The sequence below is a fragment of the Nicotiana attenuata genome, unplaced genomic scaffold (genome assembly GCF_001879085.1).
Source record: "Nicotiana attenuata strain UT unplaced genomic scaffold, NIATTr2, whole genome shotgun sequence".
NCBI classification, from domain to species: Eukaryota; Viridiplantae; Streptophyta; class Magnoliopsida; order Solanales; family Solanaceae; genus Nicotiana; species Nicotiana attenuata.
Window position 1 is genome coordinate 693,865 of NW_017670291.1, and position 15,101 is coordinate 708,965.

Below are 15,101 nucleotides of genomic sequence, written 5' to 3' on the forward strand. Positions count from 1 at the left end.
ACATTAACAGAATTTTGTCTTTCAAAAGGAAATCATTTACAAACGTAAAAATATGATATAAATGAAGAGTGGATAGTGAACACGATGTGCTAAGCTAGCAAGTTGTATGAAACATTTCAGAGATGAGTATTGTGTGTGAAATATGTGGAACCAAGCAATTGAAGAAGAATATTAACGAGCAACAGCAGCCAACAACATCAACTAACAAGCAGTAGAATTCACGTTTACATAGCAACGAACGAGCAGCAGAATGCAACAACATCTAACGAGCATCAACAAAATTAGACTAAGGCCTAACGAGGGTAAGCAAAAGCTAAGCTACTGTTATATAATTCTAAGTCTCTAAGCCTAAGGGACTAACTAGGGCCTAAGGGATTAGGGAATTAGTGGGCTTAGGTGTTGGGCTTAGGATTATTGAGCTGGAAAATAGAAATAGAGGTGGGCTTGGGCATAGAATCAAAAACGCAATACCGGGTACCGTACCGAAATCCCGAAATACCAAAAAATCTATACCGAAGAATACCGATACCAAAATAATTCGGTTCAGAATTTGGCTTTTTGGATTTTATGCCCACCCCTACATCCTCCTACCTGTGGCGGTGAGCGATATGAGGATCCCCGAGACTTTATTGATCGTTGCAGGGACACACTGCAGAACATGAGAGTATTGGAGTACCACGGGTGGTCTTTAGCATATTTCAGCTGGAGGGCAGGGCTCGTAGATGGTGGCAGTCCTATCTTCCCAACCAACCAGCAGGTTCTCCTCCCTTGGCTTGGGACCAGTTCACACGTCTCTTTCTAGAGAGATATATCCCACCCTTTCAGAGGGAAGATTTATGGGGTCAGTTTGAGTGACTCCAGTAGGGTCATATGTCTGTGACCGATTATAAGGTGAGATTTTTTGCGCCACGCACTTATGATACTCCCCACCAATGCAGAGATAGTTTGAAGGTTTATTGTGGGTTTGCACTATGGTATCTAGGTCGCTATGGCCCGTGAGATTGATATAGGGACTCCTTACGAGCAGGTTGTGGAGATAGCTTGGAGGATCGAGGGTATTCGTCAGCAGGGCCGAAAGCAGGCGCCGAGGGACAAGCGGCCTCGATGTTCTAGATTGTTCAGTGGTGCTCTGTGAGGAGGCAGAGATCAGTTTGTGAGGGGCCAGTCTAGCACGCCCACGTATTCAGCACCACCGCCTTCTCTGGATGCTCCAGTGCGGCCCTATTTCAGCGCCATTCCAGAGAGCTCCTACCTCCCACCGGCTATTCAAGGTTCTTCCGGTGGGTGTTTAGGTCCCTAGGGTCAGAATCAAGGTCAGTCATCTTCCTCATTGAGAGGTTGCTATGAGTGCGGGGAGCTTGGTCATGTGAGGACATTCTGCCCCAGGCTTCGGGGCAAGGCAGTATAGTAGGGCCATCAGCCCATGATTACCGCACCAACTACCGCAGTAACCGTCCGGCCGACCAGAGATGGAAGGCAGGTAGGTAGGGGTCGCCTAGAGGTGGAGGTCAGCCAGGTGGCACTCCAGCTAGGTTCTATGCCTTTCCATCCAGACTAGATGCAGTAGTCTCAGACACCGTGATCACAGGTATTATTTCTGTCTGTGGTAGGGATGCTTCGTGTGATGACCCGGCCGGTCGTCTCATGAGTTACTGCTCCGTTTTCCCCATTTTTTCTTCTATTTGCTTTAATTATTGGTTTTATATGTGATCGGGTTGGTTGGCTCGGGTTCGGAAAGGTTTTGAGAAGGTTTGAGATACTTAGTCTCTTTTAAGAAGGCTTAAGTTAGAAAAGTCAACCGGATGTTGACATATGTGTTAGAGGGCTCGGATGTGAGTTCCGACGGTTCGGATAGCGTTGGGAGGTTATTTGGGACTTAGGAGTGTGATCAAAATGTGCTTTGGAGGCCCGTAGCAGATTTAGGCTTGAATTGGCGAAATGGAGTTTTTGGCGTTTTCCGGTTGATAGGTGAGATTTTGATATAGGGGTCGGAATGGAATTCCGGAAGTTGCAGTAGCTTCGTTATGTCATTTGGGATGTGTGTGCAAAATTTCAAGTCATTTGGACGTGGTTTGGTTGGGTTTTTGATCAAAAGTGAAATTCGGAAGATTTTAGAAACTTAGGCTTGAATCCGAGGTGTTTTGGTTGATTTAATGTTGTTTTGAGCGTTCCGAAGGTTGGAACAAGTTTGAATAAGGTATTAGGACATGTTGGTGCCTTTGGTTGAGGTCCCCGGGGCCTCGGGTGAGTTTCGAGTGGTCAATCGGATCATTTTGAAGTTGGAAAAATTGCAGAAGTTGCAAGTTCAGCTGTTGCAGGTTTTTACTCTTCACGTTTGCGAGTGGACCCTCGCGAGGTCAGTGGAGGTCAGTGGAAGATTAGACTTCGCGTTCGCGAAGAGTCAGTGGAGGTCAGTGGAAGATTAGCCTTCGCGTTCGCGAGCGAGGCTCTGCATTCGCGAAGGGCTTGATGCTCGTGCATCGCGTTCGCGGGATGGAAGTCGCGTTCGCGTAGGGTCTTTTTGGTCAACGGGTCTGAGGTCGTGTTTGTTCTTCGCGTTCGCGAGAGAGGGTGTGCGATCGCGAAGTGTAAGGCTGAGGAACCATCGCGTTCGCGATGGTCATGTCGCGTTCGCATAAGAGGAAAATTTGGTCAAAGTAATTTTGTGCTTTGCGAACGCGAGGGTTTGACCGCGTTCGCGGAGAAGGATTTTAAGGCCTGGGCAGAATGTTTTAATAAGACTTGTTCCGCGACTTTGAACCCTTATACACCATTTTTGAACGGGAAGTAGAGCTTTGAGGTGATTTGGAAGAGGGGAAATCATTGTTCTTCATTGAGACAAGGATTTTGGACGCTAAAACTCGATTATTTGTGATTAAGGAACAAAATATCAGTGTTAAATCCATGAAAATCAGTAGAAAAAGGTGGAGTTAGGGCTTGAGATTAAGAGACCTTCTAGGGATGATTTGAGGGGTCAAATGAACTCCGATTTTTGAGTTCTTTATACGTACGGACTTGTGAGATGATGAAGAACATTTTGGCATAAAGTTTTTCCAGTTCCGGGATGCGGACCCGGGGGTCGGTTTTGACTGATTTCGGGTTTTGTGCTTAAAATTGATATTTTTTAATTGGAATTCATTCGTTTAGCATAAATTAATGATAAAAATCTGAACTTGGTAGATTTGGAGCACTCGGAGGTTGTTTCGAAGGGCAAAGGCATTTCAAGCTAGGTTTCAGGCCGGATTGAGGTGAGTAATGATTTTAAATGCTGTCCTGAGGGTATGAAACCCCGGAATTTCACAGCGTACGACTATGTTGAGGTGACTCGCACGCTAGATGACGAGCGTGGGGTAGAGAACCGCTGGGGATTGTGACTTAGTCCATCCCGAATGATTATTTTACTGCGTATTTGATAATTAATTGTTTGATATTAGTATATTTTGGGCTAAATACCATATGTGGGCTTCGTGCTAACTGTTTGAACCCTTAGGGGATTTTTTTAAATGATATTTTCCTCACTGATTGATTTCATACTGGTGCTCAGTCATACTATATTTTACTATTTTAAAGAGTCAGCTGTATTATTCTGTGTTAAACACATTAAATGATATTTTCAAAGGTATTTGAGTTGAGCTTCATATTTTACTGTGGCCCGAGGGGCTTATGAGATTCTGACTGAGTAAGGACGAGGGCCTGTGTTTTGAGGATACATTTGGGTCGGGCTGTACGCCGCACCAGTGATATACTGATTATGATAATGAGGCTGACAGCCTGAGATTATGATGCCACGAGATGACTTGATATTGCGCTTGGGCTGTAAGGGGCCCCTCCCGGAGTCTGTACACCCTCAGTGAGCGCGGGTACCCATTGTGATTTGAGATATAGCCCGAGGGGCTGATTATATTGTTACTGTGCCTGAGGGGCAGTTATTATATGTTTTACCTTTTTAGTTGTTTTTCCTGTATGTTGTTTAACTGTTTAAATGATGTTATGAGATTTCACTGCTTTATTGTGATTACTGATTTGTTATGCCTCTTGATAAATGATGAAAAGTGCATATTTTTTAGTATATTTGCATATTAATTTTGGTGTGTGTCGTGGGAGATTACATGATTTTCGAAGTGAAATATACTCATTATGTGTTTCTTATGTGTAGGAACGAGTTTGGATGCTAAATGATCAAAAGATGACAATTCGACACAAAAAGAAGAAATTAAAGGAGTGGGAGCACGTCTATTCTCGTGCGTGGCACGAAGTCGGACACGAAAAAGGAGAAAAGCTTAGGCACAAAATAGCGAAGCGAAGCAAAGGCACGGAGCGCTTCGCGAAATGGAAGAATCTCAAAAGCTGGATCCGCATCAAAGTCCGCGTCTAGACGCGAAGGCAATCGCGGATCCGCGTCAAAGTCTGCGTCTAGACGCGAAGGTAGACGCCGATTCCAGCTCTCCCATCCGAAGTTGGATTGAAGAATTTCGCCCCTCATCAACCCTAGGTCATATAAATACATCCTAAAACACCACTTTGAAGGAGGGGTGACACTACTTTAGGGTTAGACAACACCCTTGGAGGCAAGAACACGCTAGGAACAAGGAGGAAGATTCAACTACGAGTTTTTCCCCTTCTTCTTCCTATTTTATTGTTGGTTATGATTTTTAGTATTGTAGTTTTACATACTATTATGAATAGCTAATTCGTTTTCTAGGGTTTTGATGAAACCTTTTGGGGATGAATTGATTGTTATATTAATATAGTTTAGAGTTAGTTGTTAATCTCTATTTGTTCAACTACGTTTTGATTTTGGTTAATTGAAAGGATCCTTAATTAGCCGTTCCTATTTATTATGTATCTTCTTGAGAGAGAGTGCATATTTAGGTAGTTGTTTGAACAACATCACTCCGGGAGTATAGGCGAGAGTCATAACCGAGGGTTTAGAGGTTGGATTAGAGACAACGATAGGTGGGTGCGATCTAAGTGAACTAATGTGAATCTAGCTAGCGTAGCTTGAGAGAGTGCGTCTAGTAAATTATCATAATTGCTTGAGAGAGATTTATGATATCTAGAGAGTTCATGATTGATAGAGGCAACTAAGTCAAAGCTATAAGAAACATGCAACTAATGAAATCAACAATTGGGGAAATCATAACTCTAGACATCCTTAATTTAGTCTCCAAACCTTTGTCTCGTTAGTTGATAATTTTACCGTTTTATAGTATTTGTTGGTTAATTAGTTAGATATAAAAATCTTAATATTATAATTTAGAAATTGTTCAAACTTGTCTTCTTTGCGATATTGAACAATTACAGCGAAACCTTAGTTCTCTGTGGGATTCGACTCTGGACTTTTAGATCGGATTATATTTACAGCGACCGCTTATCCTTTCTAGGACTAGAGTTGGGCGTGATCAAATTTTGGCGCCGTTGCCGGGGAACTAACGGTGTAGCTGTAGGTGTACACATTGCTAGGTTACAAGTTTGAACTTTTATTTTTGTTTTGTTGTATTTGATTTTTTTTTATTTTTGTTTTACTTGTTAATTGAGAAACATGGCATCCTGGAATTATGGAAATTTTGATGTTGATAATTCTGCTTTTAATCCTCCTTATGCATATTGTGAAGAAAACCACCCATGGCAAAATTATCAAAATATTCCCGAATGTGCACCAACTCAATCTTATGTGTGGAATGTATGTGATATGTGTGGTGGACTAGATGGTCACTTTCATGGTTGTGCTTATATTTCTTATCTTTCCTCAACCCCTTACTTTGATGGTTCTTCATTTTCTTGTGAAGTTAATAGGAACAAAGAACCCAGGGATGATGACTTGAAAGAGATCAAGGATATGCTAAGGTGCCTTGTGGAACAAAATGATGAGAAACAACTGCACATACAAAGGCAAGATGCTGCTATTCGCAACCTGGAGGCACAAGTGAGTCAACTAGTTGAGGTATTTAATGCTCAACAAGCCAATATTGTGGATAGTAGCCAAGAAGAGCATGAATTATATGCTGAAATTGAGGTGCAAATGGAGGAGGTCAGAGTAGAAAACCAACAGCCTAACCAACTAGAATTTGAGGATGTCGATGTTGAAGATGTAATACTAGAGTCAACCAAGGACGTTGAAGATACAAATTTAGTTGACTCTAGTGTGATTGATGTTGAGGAGGTTAAAAATCTTGAAGTTCATGTATTTGAGCGCGTTGGACCTCATTCCAAACACTTCTCTACATTATGTTCAGACGGTGAAATGGAAATTCACCCTTATGAGCATAAAAAGGAGTCCAAGGAAGAGGTAGATGAGCCTTATATTTTGGATTTCTCAAGGCCATCTAGGCAAGGTGACACTCCTCGGTCGAGAGCCAAAAAGTGCATAAGATTTTATCTAATTTTTGGCTCGCAAGAATTTGTACCGCCCCAAGAGCATAATCATAAGCTTGAAGCAAAACTTGGGGTTCAATTCATAAGCTCGACGCGGAGGCAAAATGTGATTCGCGTCGTGCCGCGACGTTAAATCAAGCGCTTGTTGGGAGGCAACCCAGCTTTATTGCTTTCTTTTATTTATTTTTTATTTTTTTAATTGTATTATTTTTGTAGTGTCAATTTTTTATTTTTTAGGAGCATGGAAAGCAAAAGTATTGGAAGGATGCAACAGCAAACCAAATGGTTGGAACTAAGTGTGAGGTACCTACACGAAGGACCAAGCTTGGGAGAAGTTTGAGTACCCCATGAGTTGTTAGTGCTTCGGCCTTTGGCCTACCAGGGAGTCTCTTTTACCCTTTTATTAGTTCTGGTGTGCATTAGGGACAATGCACAATTTTAAGTGTGGAGTGAGGAGATTATCTGAGTGATTTTCTATGCTATTTTAGTTGTGTTAGTTTAATTGAATAATTTGTTTTTAAAATAGAAAAGATTGGACTTTTCCGACGATGGATCTATTAGACAATTTTCTTGAGGGATTTAAGTAAAAAAAAAAAAGATTTTCTGTTGTTAGGTAGTGTAGCAATTACCCCTTGGTTTTTCTTTGTGCCGCGGTTCTTTTCCAAGGGTTTTATTTGAACCGGCTGTAGTTAGTTTTTTTAGGAATAGGAGCCATTGTGTTGTGTTTTGAATTGAAGCAATATCTCTTGACTTTGTTATGCCTTGAGAATAGTGAGTACTTTGGTTGTGACGCTTAGACTCAGTTTTTGACTCTTGTTAAGTACCTTAAATTTTATGATCTTAACTTTGCTTAACTGCTTTGACTAGAGTGTCTTGATGAAACCAATCCCGAGTGAGTTATGTGCCATGTGTGTGTAAGGATTTGTTATATTCTGTGCATTGCATTTGATGCCTACAACTTGCCCTGTGTGTTTGCAAAGCGAAATAGTAGTTTTGTTCAGTCTTGGAAGTGATATAGGCGTTTCTTTGTTGAGCCAGATATGTATATTTTACCCACCTAATTGTTATGTATCGTAGTTAACCCCTTTGAGCCTGTAATCTTGTTTCTTTGGCAACCACATTACAAGCCTTACCCATTTGTTTGAATTAATCATCTATTTGAACCTTTTAACCTCTCATGAGCACTTGAATTATTATGAACTGTGTAAAAGCTAAAGTGTGGGGTGGTTGGTTTGGCTTTTGAGTGGAACTAATGAAATAAGGAGAAAGGTGCACTCTTTTGAAAAAAAAAGTAAGAGCCACTTGAATTGGAAAAAAAAAGTTGTATTGATGTGAAAAAAAATATTCCTTGATAAGTGGTGACTCTTGATGTAATTGTGCTTAAAGAAGTATGGGGTAATATACATTGAGGTGAAGGTGGAGTTTGGTTTGACATAAGTATGGGGCTTGAATGTTAAAGTATATGTATTAAAGTGCTTAGGGAGGTGTAGTCACTCTTATATCAAAATGTATCCTACCCGTCCCGCAGCCTACATTACAACCAAATAAAGTCCTACTTGATCCTAGACTGAATGAGCTCAATTAGTAGAGTATTACACTACGGGCAAGCCTATGGTGCATCTTTTGTAGCATATGAATGTTATTTTTGAGAGTGAGTGAATTCTTTCTATCTTGAGTTCCTAATTGTTCTTAAACTTTATTGTGTGTGGAACTACTCTCTTTTGTTGTGTGAGGGCACTTGATTCATGAAGGAAAGGTAATGTCAGTGACCTCTATGTTAGAGTAAGTGGGTGAGTTGTGAATAATGCGTGATACTTATGAGTCAAATTTCGAGGTGAAGATGTGATAAGTATATTTTACTTGATTTTTAATATATAATTTTCTCTGTAAAATAAAGAAATTATCATATTCTTCCCTAACTTTTAGTAAATTATGTAGGAAAGATTGCAAAGCAAGTGATGCAGAATCAAGGAAGATTTTAAGAAATAGCGCACCAAAGGAGAAAAGTAAGCTGTGATGGAGTAAATAAACCAGGCACAAAGAAGACAATATACAAAGGAACTTTCATAACAGACCCATAACTGATCCATAACCAAGATCCATAATCAACCCATAACAAAACTCATAACCAAAGCATAACTAGTTATGGAGTGGTTATAAAATGGATGTCTCAGAAATTCGGAGAGGGGCATCGAGAGAAGGAGAGCTCAGCAGATAACTGAATCCATTTCAGAGCTTTTCCTTTTCATTTCAGTTAGTTGTTCAGTTCTTTAAATTTCTGCCCAGTCATTACAGTGGCTTTTGTTTCTAGTTCCTAATAAATTTTAGCTTTGAAAATTACTCTATATCCTGCTTTTAATTAAATTGGGGGAATTATTCTTTCTGAATATTTCTTACTATTTTCTTATCTAATGGACAAGAATATTTTTATTAGCAATACTAGCTCCAGTATGGAGTAACTTTTCTCGTGTTGGAAAAATGACGGATCTTAATATTTTTATATAATAGTAGATATTATTCTTCAATTTCACATGCTTGAGCTGAAGCTTTTTATTTAAATTTTATTTGCTTTATAGTTGGGTGTTATTTAATTTGTTAACATCTATCTATTTCGTACTATATATTAACTTCTTACTGATTCTGTAATCGAAAGAGGCAGAAGAAGTAATACTTAATTTTGGTATTGATAGATGTTAACCTATATTTAGTGACATCTAGCTCATATATGTTAAAATTGATTCTACACTTATTTGTAATCGAAAGAGGCGAATGTTGTAGTAATCAGTTATAACAAGTAGAGTAACCGAAAGGGACTTACTAAAAAAGAGCATGCTTTAGTTCAAGTATATATTTCTAGTTCTTTAATATTACAATTTTAACGATTAATTGTATAACCGAGAGGAGCACATGCAGAGCGAGTGCATTTAATTGTTCGACTATAGTAATAATACTATAAATGATTTATACCTTTTTGAGAAATTGAAATTGAAGAATAATAATTCTACTATATAATAGAAATATTAAGTGAAGTCAAGATACCCAACTACCTTTTATTATATTTGTGAACAACAAAATATTTTCTACTGCTCTATTTATGCATTTTTAGTTAGTTAATTTACAACTCAACTCTTTCTGATTTTCTCAAATAGTAATTAAAACAAGAAGCATCTGTAGAATAGATGAAACAATCTCTGTGGGTTCGACATCTTTCTATACTATAATTTGACAGAGTACGAGTTTAATTTATACACACGCCAGGCACTCGTCAAATTTTTGGCGCCGTTGTCGGGGATTGGCTAAAGTCTACTACAGATTAATTGTTTTACTACTAATTTGAGATTTTTTTTATTGTCTAATTATTTTAACTTTTCTGCAGAAATTTCAGAAAGTGTCTGACCCGTTCCTCTTCTAGAGAACTAGTCGAATACGATCCTGAAATTGAAAAATCCTTACGGTTGTTGCGGAAAAAAAACTCACAGTCTCAATTTTTCACAATAGAGGAAATGGAGAACGAAGAACTCAATAACCAACTTCCACCACATCAAGTAGAAGAACAGTTTGATGAGGTGGCACCACGACGTGATAGAATACTCCGTGATTATGCAAGGCCAGATCATTTTGAAGGAGAATCAAGTGTGAGGAGACCACCAATTGCAGCAAACAACTTTGAAATCCGCACAGGCTTGATTCAAACCATTCAACAGTCATGTCAGTTTACTGGTGATGCGAGTGAAGATCCTCACACCCATTTAATTGATTTTCTTGAATTAGTTGAAACTTGCAGGTATAATGGAGTCACAACAGATGCTATCAGGTTGCGGCTTTTTCCTTTTTCATTAAAAGGTGAAGCCAAAACATGGTTGCGAAGTCTACCAAGAGGTTCCATTACAACATGGGACCGAATGACCCAAAAGTTTCTTAATAAATATTTTTCACCTGCAAAAACATTTAAAATGAAGCAAGAAATCAATAATTTTATGCAGACAGATTCTGAATCTGTATACCAGGCATGGGAAAGATTAGCAGCAATGTTAAGAAAATGCCCACATCATGGTATCCAAGACCCTGATATTTTATATGTTTTCTATCACGGTCTTAAACCCTCTGCTAGAAATGTAATTGATGCAGCATCAGGAGGATCAATAATGGGAAAAACTACTACACAAGCAATGCAATTGCTTAATGAAATTTCGGAAAATGCTGTTCAATGGCCCTCAGACAGAATGATTATAAAAAAAACGGCAGGAGTAAATCAAATTGAAGCTTTGAATTCATTGACACAACAAATTGCGACTTTAACACAAAAAGTGGAGGCTTTTCAGGTAGGTGCTCACTCATCATCCCAACTTGAGAATTGTGATGTTTGTGAAGGTAATCATCCGAATCATGAATGTCAAGCTTCAGCGCAAAATGAAGAACAGGTAAATATGATTGGTTATAGAAATAATTACTCATTTGGTAGTCCCATGGCACAAAAACATCCAGGATTTCAATGGAGTAATCCTAATGGTGCTGAAAATCCTCAATGATTTTTTAATCAAAAGCAGCAGGTACAGGGACCACCTGGTTTTCAAAATCAAAACAGAGGGCAACATGATTTCCAGAAATATCAACAACCACCCCAAAGAGCTCATCAGCAAAGCCTCGAAGACATGATGTACAAATTCATTAAGGCTACTGATGAGAAGGTTGAAAGTCAAAGTTCAGCCATCAAGAATTTAGAAATTCAGATGAGCCAATTAGCAACCCTCATGTCTGAACAAATAAAAGGTGCTCTACCAAGCAACACCGAGAAAAATCCAAAGGAACACCTCAAAGCCATCTCTCTGCGGTCAGGTAAAACTCTTGATGATCCATATGCAGATAGACAAGGAAAACCACAAGAAGTGGAACAGGTAAATGAAAGTGAGAATAAAAGAGACTCTGAACTTCTAAAAGAACAAAAAGATAAAGGAAAAAAGGTACAAGAAAATGAATTAATGACAAATCCTCACTCTGTACCCCTCCCTTTTCCCCAAAAGATGAAAAGAGAAAATCTTGACAAACAGTTTTCATAGTTTCTGGATATTTTAAAGCAACTGTACATTAACATACCTTTCACAGAAGCTTTGACACAAATGCCTTCATATGCTAAATTTCTCAAAGAAATTTTGTCAAGTAAAAGAAAATTGGAAGAAGTTTCAGTTGTTAAGCTTACAGAGAAATGTAGTGCTATGCTTCAAAATAAGCTTCCACAGAAACTTGGCGATCCAGGGAGTTTTACAATTCCTTGTACTGTGGGAGGTGCTCACTTTGAAAAGGCATTATGTGATTCGGGTGCTTCAATAAATCTAATGCCTTTTTCAATTTTCATGAAATTAGAACTTGGTGAAATGAAAGATACTGGTGTGTCTCTTCAATTAGATGATCAAAGTCCTAAGAAACCAAAAGGAATTATTGAAAATATCCTTATCAGAGTTGACAAATTTGTATTCCCAGTAGATTTTATAGTGCTTGAAATGGAAGAAAATACTGAGGTATCATTAATTTTAGGGAGACCATTTCTCGCAACAGGGAGAGCAATTATTGATGTTCATCAAGGACAACTAATTTTGTGAGTTGATGAGGAAAGAGTAATTTTTGACATGCAGAAAATGATGAAATATCCTGGGGATGAGTCATCAGCATCTTGTTTTCAAATTGACTTACTAGATGACCTTGTAGACAAATACAAAGATAATTAGTTAATTACTGATTCATTGGAAAGATGTTTAGTCAGGTCAGGTACCACAAGTGATGAAAATGCCACAATCAGAGAAGAAGAGGAAATATTGGAAAAAGAATCAGAAAATGAGAAAGTCTCACAAGAAGAAGTTCAATCAAAAATTGAACTCAAAAATCTTCCTTCTCATTTAAAAATTATTTTTCTTGAACCTGAATTATTTTCCGTAATCATTTCATCTTCTTTGACTCCAGAACAGGAATACAAACTGATAGAAGTCTTGAGGAAACATAAAGGAGCTTTAGGGTGGACTATAGCTAACATCAAAGGAATCAGTCCAGCTATTTGCACGCATAGGATCCTTATGGAGGATAATTACAAACCAATAGTCTAACCCCAAAGGAGACTTAATCCGGCAATGCAAGAAGTTGTCAAGAAAGAAGTAGTGGAACTTCTAGTGGCAGGTATCATTTATCTAATATCTGATAGCCCTTGGGTAAGTCCTGTACAGGTAGTACCAAATAAAGGAGGTATGACCGTAATTAAAAATGATAATAATGAACTTATACCTACAAGAACAGTCACAGGATGGAGAGTCTGTATTGATTACAGACGACTCAATGATGCCACAAGGAAAGATCATTTTCCTTTGCCTATTATTGACCAAATGCTTGAAAGAATTGCAGGGCATAGTTTTTATTGTTTTCTTGACGGATATTCTGGGTATAATCAGATACCAATTGCTCCCGAAGATCGGGAGAAAACCACATTCACATGCCCCCAAGGTACGTATGCTTACAGAAGAATGCCATTTGGACTATGTAACGCTCCTGCTACATTTCAGCGTTGCATGTCGGCAATTTTCTCAGATATGACTGAAAGGTTTCTTGAAATTTTCATAGATGATTTCACACTTTTTGGTAAGACATTTGATGATTGTCTCTATCATTTAACATTGGTGCTTAAAAGATGCGAAGAGACAAATCTTGTTCTTAACTGGGAAAAGTGTCACTTTATGGTAATAGGGGGAATTGTTTTAGGACATAAAATCACTGCTAAAGGAATAGAAGTTGATAAGGCTAAAATTAATCTTATAGCAGGATTACCCTCTCCCACATCCGTTAGAGGTATTAGAAGTGTCACGCCCCTAACCGAGGGACATGAGCGGCGCCCGACCGGGTAGCCCCAGTCAAGCAGACCTGGGTGCCTTTCCAATCCCACGTGTTACCCCGTATTTTCATTGCTCATTAATCAAGAAATTAGCCATTTATTATTAAAACACCTTTTTACAAAACTTACATAACATACATGGCTACTTAATGAGGTTTACAACTTACATCGCCCAACATACAAAATACATATTTACATAAGTTCGTAACCCATATTTACATAAGTTCGTAACCCAACTTACATCGCCCAACATCAATTATGATTCTTTTCCATCATTTGTTACACAGCTCTTACCACACAACCACATTTGGTTTGTTGCCGTTTACTTGCACTATCATATCGGAAGACTTAACCAATAACGTTCAAGGCACATTAATCACATGAATTCACAAATATTCCGCATAAGTAAACACATACCAATCACAAGAATTTAGTTTCACAAATAATCCACGTAGATATCACATACCAAATATTTGTACACCAAACAAGGTGATTTTACAAAGGTCAAAGTTAGCCATACATACCTCGTTTACGCTTTCCTTAAGTTACTACAACGTTCCGGAAATTCTAGCAATTCCAATCTACTATGAGACATAACAAAATTGAACACAAATTAGAAAGGTATTCATGGTTTCAGCTCATTTGAGCATTTAATCAAATACTAGTAGAGCATCTTAGTTTCAAATCTCTTTTCCAAAGTTTTCCTTCATTCCCCAACAAAATCTTTACTTAATTATGCTAAACAACCTTCCCACAAACCTAATTTGTACATGCATGTATACATAATAGTATTACACCCAAGAATCATACCTCAATACCCCATCTCATACCCCAAACTCGAAATTAAAGCCTAATGTATAGAATCTTACCTCTTGGATGAAGAACTTATGAATGGGCTCTTTGATTCTTGAAGGTTGATGCAAGATTTGGATGATTATGAAGCTAGACCTCTCCTTTCTCTCTCTATATGCTCTCATCTCTCTCTAAAATCAGTAAGAAATGACCCCAAAATGAACCCCAAAGCCTATATATTGAAATGGGGCCGGGTTATAAAAATTAGAACACTCCCTTCTTAGCGATATGTTTTACCAATCGATCCACAACTCAATACATTCTCCTAACAAGTCCTTGGGCTATCCACTCGGACTCAATGGTGGAATCAATCCCTCCTTACATGCTTCAGATTTGCGGATTATGGTATCAAGGTTACCAATCTTGAGAATAAGACTTAGAGAGGGAATCAGCTCCCTAACTTGAGTTCTATCGCACGATTGGAGTATCAAAGAAGGGTGAAATTCCTAAATGTCCGAATAGCCTCCAACTTATAGATGTGGTCGACAACACACCGATAAGAAGGACTCTACTAGACACGGCTCCGAGAGATCCTAGGACACTTTAAAACCTTAGGCCTGATACCAAGTTTGTCACGCCCCAAACCGAGGGACATGACCGGCGCCCGACCGGGTAGCCCCAGTAAGGCGGACCTGGGTGCCTTTCCTATCCCACGTGTTACCCCGTATTTTCATTGCTCATTAATCAAGGAATTAGCCATTTATAATTAAAACACCTTTTTACAAAACTTACATAACATACATGGCTACTTAATGAGGTTTACAACTTACATCCCCCAACATGCAAAATACATATTTACATAAGTTCATAACCCACATTTACTGTCTACGGAGCCTCTAAGGATACAAAGGATAATACAATACTTGCCGGTAGCAAGGTTCCGGCTATACCTTACACAATTACCCAAAACATGACTCCGGAATAAAAGCGGCATGAGCCACGCAGGGCCCCGAGAGGAAAGGGGCTCACCAATACAGCTGACGGAAAGTGAAAAGGGAGCTAC

At 38.8% G+C, this 15,101-nt stretch overlaps 1 protein-coding gene across 1 annotated transcript in view; it reads left to right on the plus strand.

Annotated features, from left to right (window-relative positions):
• Positions 1-9,878: 9,878 nt before the first annotated feature.
• The window catches only part of LOC109237337, a 39,282-nt gene continuing 34,059 nt past the window's right edge, over positions 9,879-15,101 (plus strand). Inside the window, exons 1-4 of the mRNA XM_019403633.1 lie at positions 9,879-10,254; positions 10,363-10,796; positions 10,926-11,270; positions 11,613-11,891. Coding sequence (XP_019259178.1) covers positions 9,879-10,254; positions 10,363-10,796; positions 10,926-11,270; positions 11,613-11,891 — 1,434 coding nt within the window. The remainder of the gene's footprint in view (positions 10,255-10,362; positions 10,797-10,925; positions 11,271-11,612; positions 11,892-15,101) is intronic.